The 17,627-nt window shown below is 38.2% G+C and overlaps 1 protein-coding gene across 3 annotated transcripts in view; it reads left to right on the top strand.

The window, feature by feature from the left end:
• The window catches only part of LOC114324739 (protein SERAC1), a 116,390-nt gene that overhangs the window by 40,651 nt on the left and 58,112 nt on the right, over positions 1-17,627 (top strand). For all 3 annotated transcript variants that reach the window (XM_050656111.1, XM_050656101.1, XM_050656106.1), the window contains 2 exons: positions 1,945-2,054; positions 8,435-8,628. In XM_050656111.1, coding sequence (XP_050512068.1) covers positions 1,957-2,054; positions 8,435-8,628 — 292 coding nt within the window. In that variant the 5' untranslated portion in view covers positions 1,945-1,956. The remainder of the gene's footprint in view (positions 1-1,944; positions 2,055-8,434; positions 8,629-17,627) is intronic.

Genomic DNA, 17,627 nt, shown 5'->3' with positions numbered 1-17,627 from the left:
TTTGTTCATCCCAGCTGCCAACGTGTCCGCTGAAAGGTCATTTTCGAAAATGTCAAGAATTAAAAATAATTTTGCCAAGAATTTTTTTTAAAGTCTATTTTTGAAAAGAAGTCTCTTATGTGATCGAACTGGAATGACAATTTTTTCTGTTATAGGTATATAAACATTAAACATCGTAGTTTAAATCCATTTTTAGTGTATTCTTATTTAAATAAAAATTTCTGCATTTTTTTTTCGCAAAAATGGTACATGTTTCAAGGGCGGCTACTATAGAATTGCCTAGGGCGTCAATTTACCTAAACGCGGCCCTGCTCAAGACAGAGAGAGTTTTGCCGCGTTAATCGCCAACGTTATGCTGGGGCCACACTAACGTCTAACGCCGTTAATTATCGCATTATTTGACATTAAAAAGACTTGTGGAAACGACAGCGCGCTAATTTGTTATTGGCATTATTAATCAATGAATCACGTTAAACGTTAGGCGATACCTCGAGTGACGGTCGCTTTGACACATCAAAGGACTTCAGTACATCACTTATCGCGTTAAAACGCGCTAAAATAAGTGTGGCTAGTCCCCTTAATGCGCATAATTTTTGGTGTCTAAAATTAATACGATAATGAACCTTAAACGTTTACGTTAGTGTGGCCCCAGAAATAAAGGGGACTTGATGAGGCACGTTAAGAAGAAGATTAGCCGTCTGTCTTTGCGGTTCGTGGAGCATATAATGAATTTTTACAATTTTGGATTGATTAACTATAAAATATTTTCATAATATTCCCATTAATGTAATTTAGTTTAGAGCAGTTATCAATATTAATAGTTATTTAACCAACAAGTGTATTAATAAGGGCGATTAACAATTGAGATATTTTAACGTGTGAGCGGGGCGAGCGCGTTAATGTTCGAGATTGTTAATCGCCATTTTAATTCAAGAGTTCGTTACAAAACTTTTCCGTCGACAGTACTTTTCAGAAATAAAGATATCTTAATTTAAATTTTTATTTACTTAACGATAAACAACAATTTTTTCAGCTTTCATTAACTTTGTTCAAAGTTTAATTTTCCTTAGTGGTAGTTTTATTATTGTAAACATTAATATTCGAAATAGTACAATTACTGAAATTAAAATGATAAATGATTATCTGCTGTATAGCATTTTGACAAATTTATATTTAAGGCTTCTTGGACCTCTGTAAATTCTGTGATAGAAGAAGAAGCGGTGGGGCTGAAGGAAGTACTTTGACAAGGTTTAGTGGTATTTTGTCCCAAGTGTTTTTCAGCCGTCTCAAGTTTATTCTGCATAGAATTATCTATATAACCTTCTGCTACAGCAGTCGATTTCCAGCCACCTAGTCTTTTAATAGCTGAAAAGTCTTCACCCACAGTCACACAGTATTGAGGCAGAGGAACGTCTAAAACAATGCCGTGTAGAGATACGGGTGCTCTTATTTCAAGAATTTAGCAATAACGGAAGGACTTTTGGAATATTTTGATTTTTCAAATATACAGAATTTTAAACAATAAAGTAAATAAAGACATACAATGACAGATAGTACTAACAGCGGCTACTTGATTTTAAAGTTTTTAGTGGGAATATAAATAGGTATATGTTTGGTTGCCTACACCACAAGGTCACTGCCAATCACAGAGCGTTTAATTAATTTATGCAAGCAATGTATGTTGTGTTGCCTATAATGAAATCGTTCATTAATAGAAAATCATTCATTAATGGGGGTCATTAATCAATGATTTTGAGAGTGTTAAAATTGATCATAAATGGACGGTCGACGGAAAAAGTAATTAATAACCTTACCCTTATCGTTTCGCTTATCTTTCAATAATTATCGAGTCCTACAACTAAGCAATAAATTTTGTAAATACTGCGATATTTTTTTGTACGTAAATATTTTGCATTGTTACTACACTACGAACTTTATTTTCAGGAATAAAACAACATGGAGGTAGAAGATATAATGTGCGATCAAAGCATTTTACACCCTGAAGTAAATGTTCAGTTTGATAGTAAATCACCATATCCAGTTATTCCAGCAAGGTAAGTTTATAAAATAAAATATCGATTTGATAATAACCAACAATAATAGAAATTCTATCATCTATCATCCAGCCTCAAAAGTCCACTGCTGAACATAGGCCTCCTCCCCTCGTTTCCAATCCCATCTATTCTGCGCCGCTCTCATCCAGTTTTTATTTAGCTTTCTTAAGTCGTCAGTCCATCTTGTAGGTGGTCGACCGACGCTTCTCTTGTCCTCTCTTGGCCTCCATTCTAATAACCTCTTTGTCCATCGCCCATCTGTCAATCTGGCTATGTGTCCTGCCCATCTCCACTTCAACCAGGCTATCCTTTCGATGATGTCAGTCACCTTTGTTCTTCTCCTGATTTCTTCGTTTTTGATTTTTTCTCGCAGAGTTATTTCTAACATTGACCGCTCCATTCTTCTCTGCGTGACTCTTAGTTTGGTAGCCGAGGCTTTAGTTAAGTTAAGTGTTTCTGATCCGTACGTCAACACTGGGAGGACGCACTGATCAAATACATTTCTCTTTAGGGATGTGGGCAACTCACTTTTAAAAGTTTCTCTCAGTTTTCCAAATACTGCCCACCCAAGACCGATTCTTCTCAATAATAGAAATATACAACTGAAAAGATCTTTATTCGAGAAAATCCATTTTATTTAAATAAATATACTAATATTACTTGTTTCAATATTGAAGTATGTACTACTAAATTATATTTAATTATAGTTTTATGATTAAAACAATGAACAGAGAACATATGGATTCCCACACACTGTTGATCGTTAAGGTTGATTTTATTATATTAAATATGCAAACTAAAACCTTAACTGACAAAACCACACAATTCCCTACATTACTAAAAAAAATGCACTATTTAATCGACACAAATGACAAAATAAGTGATACAAGATACTTGGATATATAGTAGAGCAGAGAATATTTGGAATGTTAAACACGGCCGATCTAAAAACCCTATATTCATGTTTTTTATAGATCAGTATTACACACAGGCTAAGAAAACGAAAATTCAGCTTGAAGACATTGAATACGAAAGAAAAATCACATCCCAACAGGGTAAGAAGTCATCAAATCAATAAGAATTTAAAAGAAAGCAAAACTCCTGGACCAGATGACATTCCTTATGAGATTTTAAAACAGGGCGCAAAAACTAGGCTGGTAGAACTGATTTGGAAGCAGATGAAACTACCAGAAGACTGGAACGTTTGTATAATTGTACCTATTCACAAGAAAGAAGGTCTAACAATCTGTGAAAACTTAGCCTACATTATTTACGACCGAATATGCCTATGATAGAGTGTAAAAAAATGCACTATACAGAGTCATGGTACAATGATATGGCCAGAATTTAATATACCTACTATAAACTACATAAAATATATACTTGTAGTATAAGTATATACTTACAGTATAAAATGTATACTTATAGTATACTATACTTATAGTATAATTAGTAAATTGATGACAGCAACCCTCTAAACAGTTAAGTGTAAGGTTAAACAAGTTAAAACAGGTTAATACAGGTGAGACTTCGACAAGGATATAACCTATTCGGCATTGTTCTAGAAAGAACTATTAGAAAATCTGGAATAACAACAAGAGGAACCATTTTTAATGGGAGTGTACAAATACTAGCGTACGTTGACATTAACATCATAGCAAGAAGAAAGGCGGAACTGGTCCAATCGTTCACGGCATTAAAAGCAGTAATACAAATAATGGGGCTACAATTTAACGGAATGGGACGTTTCGGCGTCGCCGTTTCGGCGTGGCCATTTCGGCGTGGCCGTTTGGGCGTAGAGCCGTTTCGGCGTAGGCCGTTTCGGCGTAGGCCGTTTCGGCGTCGGCCATTTCGGCGTCAGAAATTTTATTTTAGTTGACTAAATACCTACATTGAGGTTTATTGGTCAGGCAATTTTTTGGAAAAAAATCTTTTAATATAGTTATTTAAATACATTGGAGTTCATTGGTCACACAATTTTAACATTAATGGTCAAGTAGAAAAATAAACTAAATATATTTCTTTTATAAACATTTTGTTATATTTTATTCTGCAAATACCTATATTGGATTTTTTATTAATGCATATTAATAATAATTGCTGTTCTCTTAATTGTCCCAGAGCTAATTAGATGATAACTGACATTTTTCAACTTTAATTAGACATACATTATATGGTATATAGACGGAGAATTTTAATATTGTTAAAATATCTTTTTTAAGCAAAAATATTTGCAGAATGTATATTTTTAAAAAAAATTAAATTATACAATATTTTCTTGAAAGGAATCTGCTTTTAAAATATTTACCATTAGTTAGTATAATAATAGTTATCCCTATATTTATTGCAGTTTCTTCGAAAATTTAAATACAAAATTCTATAAATCACATAATAATGTTATTAACATTTCCTCGAAAACTTAGGTAAAACTTCAGGTAAATTATGGCCCTCCCTGCGGTCGGGCCATAAACTTTACCTTCAGGATTAAATGTACTACTTCAGTCCCGCGGTATATAATGTACTATTATTAGGAAATACCTCGAACAGAGATCAGTTTAAGAGTTTATGTAGTGTCTTATAATATTTCATAGTAGTATTTATACGATATACAGACGAAGAATTTTTAAGCTATGGAACGAAAAATTTTATCGACCAGAGGAAGAGAGAAATTTACCACTGATGGTTTCATGTATGTTTTTGACGCTGTTAGTAAAAGCGATGAATCCCTAAAATTTTGGAGGTGTGAGAGGAAACAAACGTGCAAAGCAAGAATACATACAAGAGATGGTGAAGTCATCAAGAAAGTAAATGTTCACACTCACGACTCCTCGGCGATGGACGTGGAAGTAGCACAAGTTGTTACAAAAATGAAAAAGCGTGCTACAGAAACAAACGAAGGGACAATAGTGGTAATCAATGAGTGCCTGAGAAATACAAGTCAAGCTTGTCATGGTCGGCTCCCAAACACTGGCGCGATGAGAAAATTCATCAGACGAAAACGTAACGAAGTTCATGCAGCCCCATCAAATCCGACAACTGTTGAAGAGTTAGTAATTCCCGAGTCTTATCGTGTTTACACGTTACAAGATGGTGTAGAAGAAAATTTTTTATTAGCAGATGATGGAGAAGGATTGCAAAGAATTTTGATTTTCGGGAGAGAATCGTGGCTGCAACATCTACAGACCTCAGATGTGTGGTATGGTGACGGTACATTTGCTATAGCACCATCTCTATTTTTACAAGTATACACAGTTATGGCCACAAAATATAATGGAGTCCATCCAATATTTTATGCCATGCTGCCGAATAAAACAAGATCCACATATACCCGTATGTTTGAATTGATCAGACAAATTGTACCAAATTTGCAACCCAGAGCAATCCATTGCGATTTCGAACAGGCGGCATTTAAGGCAATGGAAGATTGTTTTCCAGGCGTCGACATCAATGGATGTTTTTTCCATTTGGCACAAAATATGAAGAAACAAGTGGCTGCTATGGGATATACGAGAGAGTATAATGCTGATCCACAATTCGCTTTAAATTGCAGAATGTTGACAGCATTAGCATTTGTTCCTATCGAACATTTAGATGATGCCTTTGCCGTTCTAGCGGAAGCTCTACCTGCTGAACACCAACCACTTGTAGACTGGTTTGAAGACTACTATATTGGACGTATGAACAGAAGAGGAAATGGCAGAAGACCAAGTTTATTTCCCCAAAGGATGTGGAACCTCTACCAGAGAACTCTGGATGGAGAAGACCGGACAAATAATCACGCTGAGGCCGCCCATAGAAGACTCAAGATGGAATTGGGAGCAGATCATCCAACCATATGGAAATTTATAGATGGCCTGCGTCAGGTGCAGAAAGGTCGAGATGTCTATTTCGAGCAACTTGTGGCAGGTAATCTCCCACCATTGAAATTAAGAAAATACAGAGACGCAGATGATCGCATTTCACGGCTTGTGGGAAATTTTGATGCAAACGGGGATGTTTTAGAATTTTTAAGAGGACTAGCACATAATTATAATATGTAAGTAGGTACTTTATTTTAATTAATATTTCGTGAATAAGTTTTGTAGGTTAAATATAAATGTCTTGTATGTAAGTATAAATGTTTCAGAATTTTTAATTGGACTAGCACATATCTAATTATAACATGTAAATAATAACTAAAATAAAATATTCATTTTTCCAAAATCTTGTTTATTCATTTATTTATATATAATATCTACAGCTAGAAGCCAATTACAGATATTACATTAACTATGAGCTAAATAACAAGCACACACACATAAGTATAAAATTGACATATACAAATCTACCATTAATATTAAAATTTTGTGATCAATGGACTCCAATGTATCTACTTAAATAACTATATTAAAAGATTTTTTTCAAAATAATGTCTTACTAATAGACTCCAATGTAGGTATTTAGTCAACTAAAATAAAATCTCTGACGCCGAAATGGCCGACGCCGAAACGGCCTACGCCGAAACGGCTCTACGCCCAAACGGCCACGCCGAAATGGCCACGCCGAAACGGCGACGCCGAAATGTCCTAGACCCACAATTTAATACTAGTAAAATAAAGTATATCAAAGTGACACATAATAAGCAAATAGCACAACCCAAAAATGTAAGTATTAGAAACTAGACCTACCTACGTTCGGAGGGGCAAGAGAGTTCTTATATTTAGGTTCACAAATCAACCAGCATAATTCTGGAAGTACAGAAATTAACAGACGAAAATACCTGGCAAATAGTCCAATATTCTGGATTAAAAGAACATTTAAAAATAGGCATAGGCACAAAAAACCGAAAACATTGATGTACAGAACTTTTATCAAACTCGTCCTCACCTACGTATCAGAAAGGTGGACGATGACAAAAAGAACTGAAGAACGTTTATGCTGTTTTAAACGTTTTCCATTTTTCCATTAAAATTATAAAGTAGCAATATCCTTTGTTTTCTTCTTCACTCCAGTTGACCGATAATCCTCCCTCCTCCCAAAGGTAGCCTTGTGAAATTCATTGATATGATCTGAAATGATAATGTAAAAAAAATGAAAATAAAGATAATTCAGATTTGATTACAGATTAGGATTAGGGCATATTATGTGCTTATACGTATTTCCGGTTTCACGTTACCCCCCTCAGACCACCGTTTAGAAGCACTTATACAGGGTAGCGAGAAAGTATGGAAACACGGTAATTTCTCGGAAACCGCTAAAACGATTTTTATAGATTTTGGTGGGTAAGGGTTTTCTAATACGGCCGATATTATAGTGGTCAAATATTCCGCTTTTCTGGAAATCTAATGAACTTTCTTATTTCAAATAAAACACCCTGTATATTTTTTGAGTTTTGACGTCCTTAAGAAATACTGATTATTTTTCATGTTATATTCCCTATACCTAAATGCCATAGTTTCGGAGTTATTGCTACATTTATTAAAAAAAAATTGTTTAAACAAATTATAAAAATCAAATTTTTCGGCCCGGATAGACATTATTTTAGGTTCTTTGAATCATTGGAAACAAAAAAGGTATTTTATAATTTTTGTCTAAAGTTAATCGTTTCCGAGTTATAAACAATGTAAAACTGAAAAAAATCGAAAAATTACGATTTTTAAGATTCAAAACACACGTAATTTTTTTTTGAATTACGAAGTACCCAAATTTAAGCTCAAACCTTCTTTTATCAGCTCCCTATAAGAATTTTTGGCACGTTTTATTCTAAAACATTGTTTTTTTTTTAATTGTTAATGTAGCACATATGAGAGGACGGGCGATCGGGCTGATATTGTTCCCAATGATCCAAATAATAGGTTTGTTCTAGCATCAGTTTCAAACGTTTTGAAACCATCAGCGAATAGTGGACCAGCGCGAGTAGAGGGGATAGCACTGGTGACTGTATTATCAAGTATTATGTTCTCTCACTGACCAACTGTTTGCTGACGGTTTCTGACTAGTTTGACTGTTTGCTAGAACAAACCTATTCTAAAATAATGTCTAGCCGGGCCGAAAAAATAGATTTTTATAATTTGTTTAAAACTTTTTTTTTAATAAATGTAGTAATAACTCCGAAATTATGGCATTTAGGTATAGGGAATATAACACGAAAAATAATCAGTATTTCTTAAGGACGTCAAAACGCAAAAAATGTACAGCATGTTCCATTTGAAATAAGAAAGTTTATTAGATTTCCAGAAAAACGGAAGATTTGACAACAATGTAATTACCACTATAATATCGGCCGTATTAGAAAACCCTTACCCACCAAAATCTATAAAAATCGGTTCAGCTGTTTCCGAGAAATTACCGTGTTTCCATACTTTCTCGCTACCCTGTGTAATGTAAATAATTTGTTTCAGCAAATTATGGATTTTTATAGACTTAGTGGCCAGATCTATCGTTCCACCAATTTCAACAATTTGTTACACAGTCTTTAAAAATCCTCAAGTGGTTATTCAGAATGTAAGATACCAAATTTTCCCAGCAGTTGTAGCATTTTTAGTTAATAATATATCTGGATCATTAGCGTCCGTCCAAAATATAACATTACCAGGTAAGTTGCTTATTGATTTACGTATACAGTCCGTACAATATAGATACCGTTGCACGTTATTATCTACGTCTGAGATCTAGGTTAATATTGGTTCCAAATTATAAAAATTCTTGAATCCATTTTAAATTAAATTAATCACATAATTATTGCGAAGTGGATTATACAACAAAACAAATTAATATTCAATGTAAATAAATAAAAACATTAGAAATAGAAAACAAGAATTAAGTTATAACCTTACGTTACAGTAAATAATAAAACTAATAAATATAATAAAACAAATACTTATAGTAAATAATAAAAACAAATCTGAAGTGTCAACACCGCAACTGTCAAATAAATGTTATCAATTAATGCCAAAATGCTTTATAAAAACGCTTTATATTCCACGTATACAAATCAAATGAAACAAGTTAGGGTATGTTTCTTTTTAAATGTACATTAATAAAACGCTTCCAATATTATTTCTACGCTTAATAATAAAATATATGTAGTGGCTGTAATTCCAGTGTACTTAGCTAAACGATTCTAAAAAGGAACACACTTACGACTTATCATGTGACGTCACATGCTATGTCGCGAATGACGTGCAACGGTATTTATATTTTACTGACTGTATAATGGTATGTAAATACAATGTCGATTAAGATATTTATGTTTTTGTATTGTGCTGCACAAAGTAGGGCCAATGCTTGCATTATTTCAAGAATGGCTAACACAATAGTTTCAAAATTAAAATAAAAATGTATACCATTTTTATTGAGTTGCAATGCGAAGACAAAACTGTCTTATTTTTCACTTAGTACAGAGAGCGCAAACCAGCACTCTAAATGGACGATTTTCGACTCTAATTGGAGTCACCATCAGGTAGGTTTGCTGCTTTCTGCCCCAAGTGACGAAACTCCGAGAGTTCATCTCCGCATTGCAACTGACGTTATGGAGAAGGTGCCTAGCGACATCTGCTAAATAAAAGTCAAAGTTTTCAACCTAATAAAATATTTAAAATATTTAAAAATATCCAAAATATTCTTAAAAGATATTTAATTAAAAACTTATTGGACCATTTTCCTGGTAACACTTCCATGGCTTCTAAAAATTGCATGCCAGATGGATGCTGAAGCGAAGAAGACAAAAGGGAATTCAAAAAACTTAAAATTCACGACCCTGTCTGTTCAGCTGGTAAATTACAACGGAAAATGGACCTATGATACTCAAAGGAGTAATACTAATATGAAATAAAAATGCATACCATTTTTATTCAGTTGCAATGCGAAGGCAAAACTGTCTTATTTTTCACTTAGTACAGAGAGCGCAATCAGGGCCGGCCATAACGGGCCTGCAAGGGATGCACTGCCGGCGGGCGCCCCTGTTTGGGGCGCCAAAATAAGCTTTTTTCCTGTTGGTGTTATCCTCCTCCTCCTAAGTGCCTTCTCTATTGAGGTTGGCGATCAATATGGCAAATTTCTTTCTGTTCTGGGCTTTATGGATTAAGTCATTCCCTGTTGTGTGGGTCCAATCTCTGATGTTTCGGAGCCAGGATTTTTTCTTTCTTCCTATACCCCTTTTACCTTCGATTTTGCCTTCTAATATTACCTGGAGCTGCTCAAATTCCCTATGGCGCATTACGTGTCCTAGATAGATATGTTGGTTGTGTTGGTGTTATACAAAATACTAATTAAAAAAAAATCGAAGGGCGTTTATGCTAGTTTGGCAGGCGGGCACCTTTTACCCTAGCGCCGGGACTTAGCTGATTTTCGACTCTAATTGGACTCATCATCAGAGAGGCGTAGGTTTGCTGCTCTCTGCCCCAAGTGACGAAACTCCGAGAGTTTATCCCCGCATTGCAACTGACGTTATGGAGTAGGTGTCTAGCGACATTAATAATTTTATTAGGTTGAAAACTTTGACTTTCATTTAGCAGGTGTCGCTAGGCACACACTCCATAACGCCAGTTGCAATGCGGGTATAAACTCTCGGAGATTCGTCACTTGGGGCAGAGAGCAGCAAACCTACGCCTCTCTGATGATGACTCCAATTAGAGTCGAAAATCGTTGATTTAGAGTGCTGGTGTGCGCTCTCTGTACTAAGTGAAAAATAAGACAGTTTTCCTTCGCATGGCAACTCAATAAAAATGGTATACATTTTTATTTTAAATTAGTATTACTCCTTTGAGTAACATAGGTCCACTTTCCGTTGGAATTTACCAGCTGAGCAGACGGGGTCGTGAATTGCAAGTTTTTAGAATTCCCTCTTGTCTGTTTCGCTTCAGCATCCATCTGGCTTGCAATTTTTTGAAGCCATGGAGGTGTTACCAGGAAAATGGTCCAATAAGTTTTCAATTAAATATCTTTTAGGAATATTTTGGATATTTTTAAATATCATAAATATTTTTATTAGGTTGAAAACTTTGACTTTCAAATTAAATTTGTACGGTATTTGTATTGTCAGGTCTTCTGTTTTCCAATATCTATCTCTGTGTGTGTGTGTGTGTGTGTGTGTGTGTGTGTGTGTGTGTGTGTGTGTGTGTGTGTGTGTGTGTGTGTGTGTGTGTGTGTGTGTGTGTGTGTGTGTGTGTGTGTGTGTGTGTGTGTGTGTGTGTGTGTGTGTGTGTGTGTGTGTGTGTGTGTGTGTGTGTGTGTGTGTGTGTGTGTGTGTGTGTGTGTGTGTGTGTGTGTGTGTGTGTGTGTGTGTGTGTGTGTGTGTGTGTGTGTGTGTGTGTGTGTGTGTGTGTGTGTGTGTGTGTGTGTGTGTGTGTGTGTGTGTGTGTGTGTGTGTGTGTGTGTGTGTGTGTGTGTGTGTGTGTGTGTGTGTGTGTGTGTGTGTGTGTGTGTGTGTGTGTGTGTGTGTGTGTGTGTGTGTGTGTGTGTGTGTGTGTGTGTGTGTGTGTGTGTGTGTGTGTGTGTGTGTGTGTGTGTGTGTGTGTGTGTGTGTGTGTGTGTGTGTGTGTGTGTGTGTGTGTGTGTGTGTGTGTGTGTGTGTGTGTGTGTGTGTGTGTGTGTGTGTGTGTGTGTGTGTGTGTGTGTGTGTGTGTGTGTGTGTGTGTGTGTGTGTGTGTGTGTGTGTGTGTGTGTGTGTGTGTGTGTGTGTGTGTGTGTGTGTGTGTGTGTGTGTGTGTGTGTGTGTGTGTGTGTGTGTGTGTGTGTGTGTGTGTGTGTGTGTGTGTGTGTGTGTGTGTGTGTGTGTGTGTGTGTGTGTGTGTGTGTGTGTGTGTGTGTGTGTGTGTGTGTGTGTGTGTGTGTGTGTGTGTGTGTGTGTGTGTGTGTGTGTGTGTGTGTGTGTGTGTGTGTGTGTGTGTGTGTGTGTGTGTGTGTGTGTGTGTGTGTGTGTGTGTGTGTGTGTGTGTGTGTGTGTGTGTGTGTGTGTGTGTGTGTGTGTGTGTGTGTGTGTGTGTGTGTGTGTGTGTGTGTGTGTGTGTGTGTGTGTGTGTGTGTGTGTGTGTGTGTGTGTGTGTGTGTGTGTGTGTGTGTGTGTGTGTGTGTGTGTGTGTGTGTGTGTGTGTGTGTGTGTGTGTGTGTGTGTGTGTGTGTGTGTGTGTGTGTGTGTGTGTGTGTGTGTGTGTGTGTGTGTGTGTGTGTGTGTGTGTGTGTGTGTGTGTGTGTGTGTGTGTGTGTGTGTGTGTGTGTGTGTGTGTGTGTGTGTGTGTGTGTGTGTGTGTGTGTGTGTGTGTGTGTGTGTGTGTGTGTGTGTGTGTGTGTGTGTGTGTGTGTGTGTGTGTGTGTGTGTGTGTGTGTGTGTGTGTGTGTGTGTGTGTGTGTGTGTGTGTGTGTGTGTGTGTGTGTGTGTGTGTGTGTGTGTGTGTGTGTGTGTGTGTGTGTGTGTGTGTGTGTGTGTGTGTGTGTGTGTGTGTGTGTGTGTGTGTGTGTGTGTGTGTGTGTGTGTGTGTGTGTGTGTGTGTGTGTGTGTGTGTGTGTGTGTGTGTGTGTGTGTGTGTGTGTGTGTGTGTGTGTGTGTGTGTGTGTGTGTGTGTGTGTGTGTGTGTGTGTGTGTGTGTGTGTGTGTGTGTGTGTGTGTGTGTGTGTGTGTGTGTGTGTGTGTGTGTGTGTGTGTGTGTGTGTGTGTGTGTGTGTGTGTGTGTGTGTGTGTGTGTGTGTGTGTGTGTGTGTGTGTGTGTGTGTGTGTGTGTGTGTGTGTGTGTGTGTGTGTGTGTGTGTGTGTGTGTGTGTGTGTGTGTGTGTGTGTGTGTGTGTGTGTGTGTGTGTGTGTGTGTGTGTGTGTGTGTGTGTGTGTGTGTGTGTGTGTGTGTGTGTGTGTGTGTGTGTGTGTGTGTGTGTGTGTGTGTGTGTGTGTGTGTGTGTGTGTGTGTGTGTGTGTGTGTGTGTGTGTGTGTGTGTGTGTGTGTGTGTGTGTGTGTGTGTGTGTGTGTGTGTGTGTGTGTGTGTGTGTGTGTGTGTGTGTGTGTGTGTGTGTGTGTGTGTGTGTGTGTGTGTGTGTGTGTGTGTGTGTGTGTGTGTGTGTGTGTGTGTGTGTGTGTGTGTGTGTGTGTGTGTGTGTGTGTGTGTGTGTGTGTGTGTGTGTGTGTGTGTGTGTGTGTGTGTGTGTGTGTGTGTGTGTGTGTGTGTGTGTGTGTGTGTGTGTGTGTGTGTGTGTGTGTGTGTGTGTGTGTGTGTGTGTGTGTGTGTGTGTGTGTGTGTGTGTGTGTGTGTGTGTGTGTGTGTGTGTGTGTGTGTGTGTGTGTGTGTGTGTGTGTGTGTGTGTGTGTGTGTGTGTGTGTGTGTGTGTGTGTGTGTGTGTGTGTGTGTGTGTGTGTGTGTGTGTGTGTGTGTGTGTGTGTGTGTGTGTGTGTGTGTGTGTGTGTGTGTGTGTGTGTGTGTGTGTGTGTGTGTGTGTGTGTGTGTGTGTGTGTGTGTGTGTGTGTGTGTGTGTGTGTGTGTGTGTGTGTGTGTGTGTGTGTGTGTGTGTGTGTGTGTGTGTGTGTGTGTGTGTGTGTGTGTGTGTGTGTGTGTGTGTGTGTGTGTGTGTGTGTGTGTGTGTGTGTGTGTGTGTGTGTGTGTGTGTGTGTGTGTGTGTGTGTGTGTGTGTGTGTGTGTGTGTGTGTGTGTGTGTGTGTGTGTGTGTGTGTGTGTGTGTGTGTGTGTGTGTGTGTGTGTGTGTGTGTGTGTGTGTGTGTGTGTGTGTGTGTGTGTGTGTGTGTGTGTGTGTGTGTGTGTGTGTGTGTGTGTGTGTGTGTGTGTGTGTGTGTGTGTGTGTGTGTGTGTGTGTGTGTGTGTGTGTGTGTGTGTGTGTGTGTGTGTGTGTGTGTGTGTGTGTGTGTGTGTGTGTGTGTGTGTGTGTGTGTGTGTGTGTGTGTGTGTGTGTGTGTGTGTGTGTGTGTGTGTGTGTGTGTGTGTGTGTGTGTGTGTGTGTGTGTGTGTGTGTGTGTGTGTGTGTGTGTGTGTGTGTGTGTGTGTGTGTGTGTGTGTGTGTGTGTGTGTGTGTGTGTGTGTGTGTGTGTGTGTGTGTGTGTGTGTGTGTGTGTGTGTGTGTGTGTGTGTGTGTGTGTGTGTGTGTGTGTGTGTGTGTGTGTGTGTGTGTGTGTGTGTGTGTGTGTGTGTGTGTGTGTGTGTGTGTGTGTGTGTGTGTGTGTGTGTGTGTGTGTGTGTGTGTGTGTGTGTGTGTGTGTGTGTGTGTGTGTGTGTGTGTGTGTGTGTGTGTGTGTGTGTGTGTGTGTGTGTGTGTGTGTGTGTGTGTGTGTGTGTGTGTGTGTGTGTGTGTGTGTGTGTGTGTGTGTGTGTGTGTGTGTGTGTGTGTGTGTGTGTGTGTGTGTGTGTGTGTGTGTGTGTGTGTGTGTGTGTGTGTGTGTGTGTGTGTGTGTGTGTGTGTGTGTGTGTGTGTGTGTGTGTGTGTGTGTGTGTGTGTGTGTGTGTGTGTGTGTGTGTGTGTGTGTGTGTGTGTGTGTGTGTGTGTGTGTGTGTGTGTGTGTGTGTGTGTGTGTGTGTGTGTGTGTGTGTGTGTGTGTGTGTGTGTGTGTGTGTGTGTGTGTGTGTGTGTGTGTGTGTGTGTGTGTGTGTGTGTGTGTGTGTGTGTGTGTGTGTGTGTGTGTGTGTGTGTGTGTGTGTGTGTGTGTGTGTGTGTGTGTGTGTGTGTGTGTGTGTGTGTGTGTGTGTGTGTGTGTGTGTGTGTGTGTGTGTGTGTGTGTGTGTGTGTGTGTGTGTGTGTGTGTGTGTGTGTGTGTGTGTGTGTGTGTGTGTGTGTGTGTGTGTGTGTGTGTGTGTGTGTGTGTGTGTGTGTGTGTGTGTGTGTGTGTGTGTGTGTGTGTGTGTGTGTGTGTGTGTGTGTGTGTGTGTGTGTGTGTGTGTGTGTGTGTGTGTGTGTGTGTGTGTGTGTGTGTGTGTGTGTGTGTGTGTGTGTGTGTGTGTGTGTGTGTGTGTGTGTGTGTGTGTGTGTGTGTGTGTGTGTGTGTGTGTGTGTGTGTGTGTGTGTGTGTGTGTGTGTGTGTGTGTGTGTGTGTGTGTGTGTGTGTGTGTGTGTGTGTGTGTGTGTGTGTGTGTGTGTGTGTGTGTGTGTGTGTGTGTGTGTGTGTGTGTGTGTGTGTGTGTGTGTGTGTGTGTGTGTGTGTGTGTGTGTGTGTGTGTGTGTGTGTGTGTGTGTGTGTGTGTGTGTGTGTGTGTGTGTGTGTGTGTGTGTGTGTGTGTGTGTGTGTGTGTGTGTGTGTGTGTGTGTGTGTGTGTGTGTGTGTGTGTGTGTGTGTGTGTGTGTGTGTGTGTGTGTGTGTGTGTGTGTGTGTGTGTGTGTGTGTGTGTGTGTGTGTGTGTGTGTGTGTGTGTGTGTGTGTGTGTGTGTGTGTGTGTGTGTGTGTGTGTGTGTGTGTGTGTGTGTGTGTGTGTGTGTGTGTGTGTGTGTGTGTGTGTGTGTGTGTGTGTGTGTGTGTGTGTGTGTGTGTGTGTGTGTGTGTGTGTGTGTGTGTGTGTGTGTGTGTGTGTGTGTGTGTGTGTGTGTGTGTGTGTGTGTGTGTGTGTGTGTGTGTGTGTGTGTGTGTGTGTGTGTGTGTGTGTGTGTGTGTGTGTGTGTGTGTGTGTGTGTGTGTGTGTGTGTGTGTGTGTGTGTGTGTGTGTGTGTGTGTGTGTGTGTGTGTGTGTGTGTGTGTGTGTGTGTGTGTGTGTGTGTGTGTGTGTGTGTGTGTGTGTGTGTGTGTGTGTGTGTGTGTGTGTGTGTGTGTGTGTGTGTGTGTGTGTGTGTGTGTGTGTGTGTGTGTGTGTGTGTGTGTGTGTGTGTGTGTGTGTGTGTGTGTGTGTGTGTGTGTGTGTGTGTGTGTGTGTGTGTGTGTGTGTGTGTGTGTGTGTGTGTGTGTGTGTGTGTGTGGGTGTGCGTGTGTGTGTGTGTGTGTGTGTGTGTGTGTGTGTGTGTGTGTGTGTGTGTGTGTGTGTGTGTGTGTGTCATCGAATTTCCTGACTGTGGACTTAATCCATTAGCCGAACTTATTTTTGCTCTACAGATATTTATCTCACATATTACTATTAAAATAAGATTTTGTATTTTAAAAATATACCTAGATTCTATAACAATAAATGAATAATTTAATCTTTAGCTACAATCATACAATATTACACATTTATATACATATATCTATATCATAAATATATTCTAGTATTATTCAATATTATTCTTTATTGTATGTTTTTTTTATTATTATTTTTTTTATTTTTAATTTTTATATATATTTTTTTTCTTTCTTTTTTTTCTTTTTTTTTATATATTATTATTTTTTTTGTTTTTTTTTAATTGTATTATAAGGGATGTCAACAAGGAGTACTTCTGCTCAGGGGTCTTTCAGAGCAATGTACACACACAAGACTAGACCACGGAAAGGTAGGTAGACAAATGGGATAAACACAGGTATTATAGTTTACAATTTTAATTTTATACTAAGTATGTGTTTAATTAGGATCTCATATACACGTTCGTCTAAACTAGATAATATTGTTATTAGATTAAAAGGTCTTGTAATATTAGTTTCTCTATATACTTGATTCATGAAATGATTTATTTCGATTATCTTTAGTCTACAGTTTAGTATCATGTGTTCTGCAGATCCTTACTCACCACATTCACAAAGATTACTATCACTAAGACCTATTTTAAATTTGTGTTCTGGAATTAGGCAGTGTCCAAATTTAAGTCTGCATATGTATGAAACAACGATTTTTTCGCCGTGATAATGATTAAACCAGGATTTAGCTGGAATATTTAATTGTATGTTTTTGTAGAATAGCCCTTTTGTTGAGTTGTTATACCATTGTTGCCAGGTTTTGGTTTTATTGCTAGTAATATTAGCGTAAACATCATTTAGGGCCGGTATTTCGATAGCTACTTAAGTTTTTGCTTAGCTAAGCCTGTGTCAAAAGTTAAGGAGAAGCTTAAGCTGGGTGCCGTATTTCCATCATTCTCTTAACTAAACTGATGCTCAGCTGTAAAGTTAATTGGTTTGGTACCTCTGAATACGTCAAAGTGCCAGAGCTAACTGTTCTGAGGTAAAAACCACTACTGTGGACATTTAATTTTATCTTGTCATCTGTATCAATGTTATTTTTACTTCACTTAATTTTGTGTACATGGTACATGTGCTTTTAGTTTATTGTCTATATTTTCTCTGGTTATATTTTTATTGTTATTTTGCATAAGCAATAGATCCGTCTTTGTAATTTTGTTTATTGGATATATTCCTTAAAATGTCAAATTGGAATGTAAGTTTATTTTTGTAAAATAAATATACCTACCAATCATTGTAGAAATAAACAATTTTTATGTGCCTACACCTTCCAAAAGTAGTAAGAATTTTAATAATCGTTATTACGATTAATAAATTAATAGATTATTATTTAATAATCCAATAATAACGTTATTACTAAAAAGTTGGTTTTCAAAACAACTCTATAATTAATAATCTATAGAAATAACCTCAAAAAACAGAAAACAAATTTTAAGCAAAGGCTTAAACCAACTCCCGAGCGAGCTTAAAATTATTTGGTTTAAGCCTAGGCTTAAGCCTCAAATTGAAGTGGAAATACAGTCATCTAAGCTTA

This window comes from Diabrotica virgifera, chromosome 1 (assembly GCF_917563875.1).
Source record: "Diabrotica virgifera virgifera chromosome 1, PGI_DIABVI_V3a".
In the NCBI taxonomy this organism is placed as follows: Eukaryota; Metazoa; Arthropoda; class Insecta; order Coleoptera; family Chrysomelidae; genus Diabrotica; species Diabrotica virgifera.
Note: the sequence above shows the minus strand (reverse complement) of the source record. Positions and strands in the feature narration are given on the sequence as shown.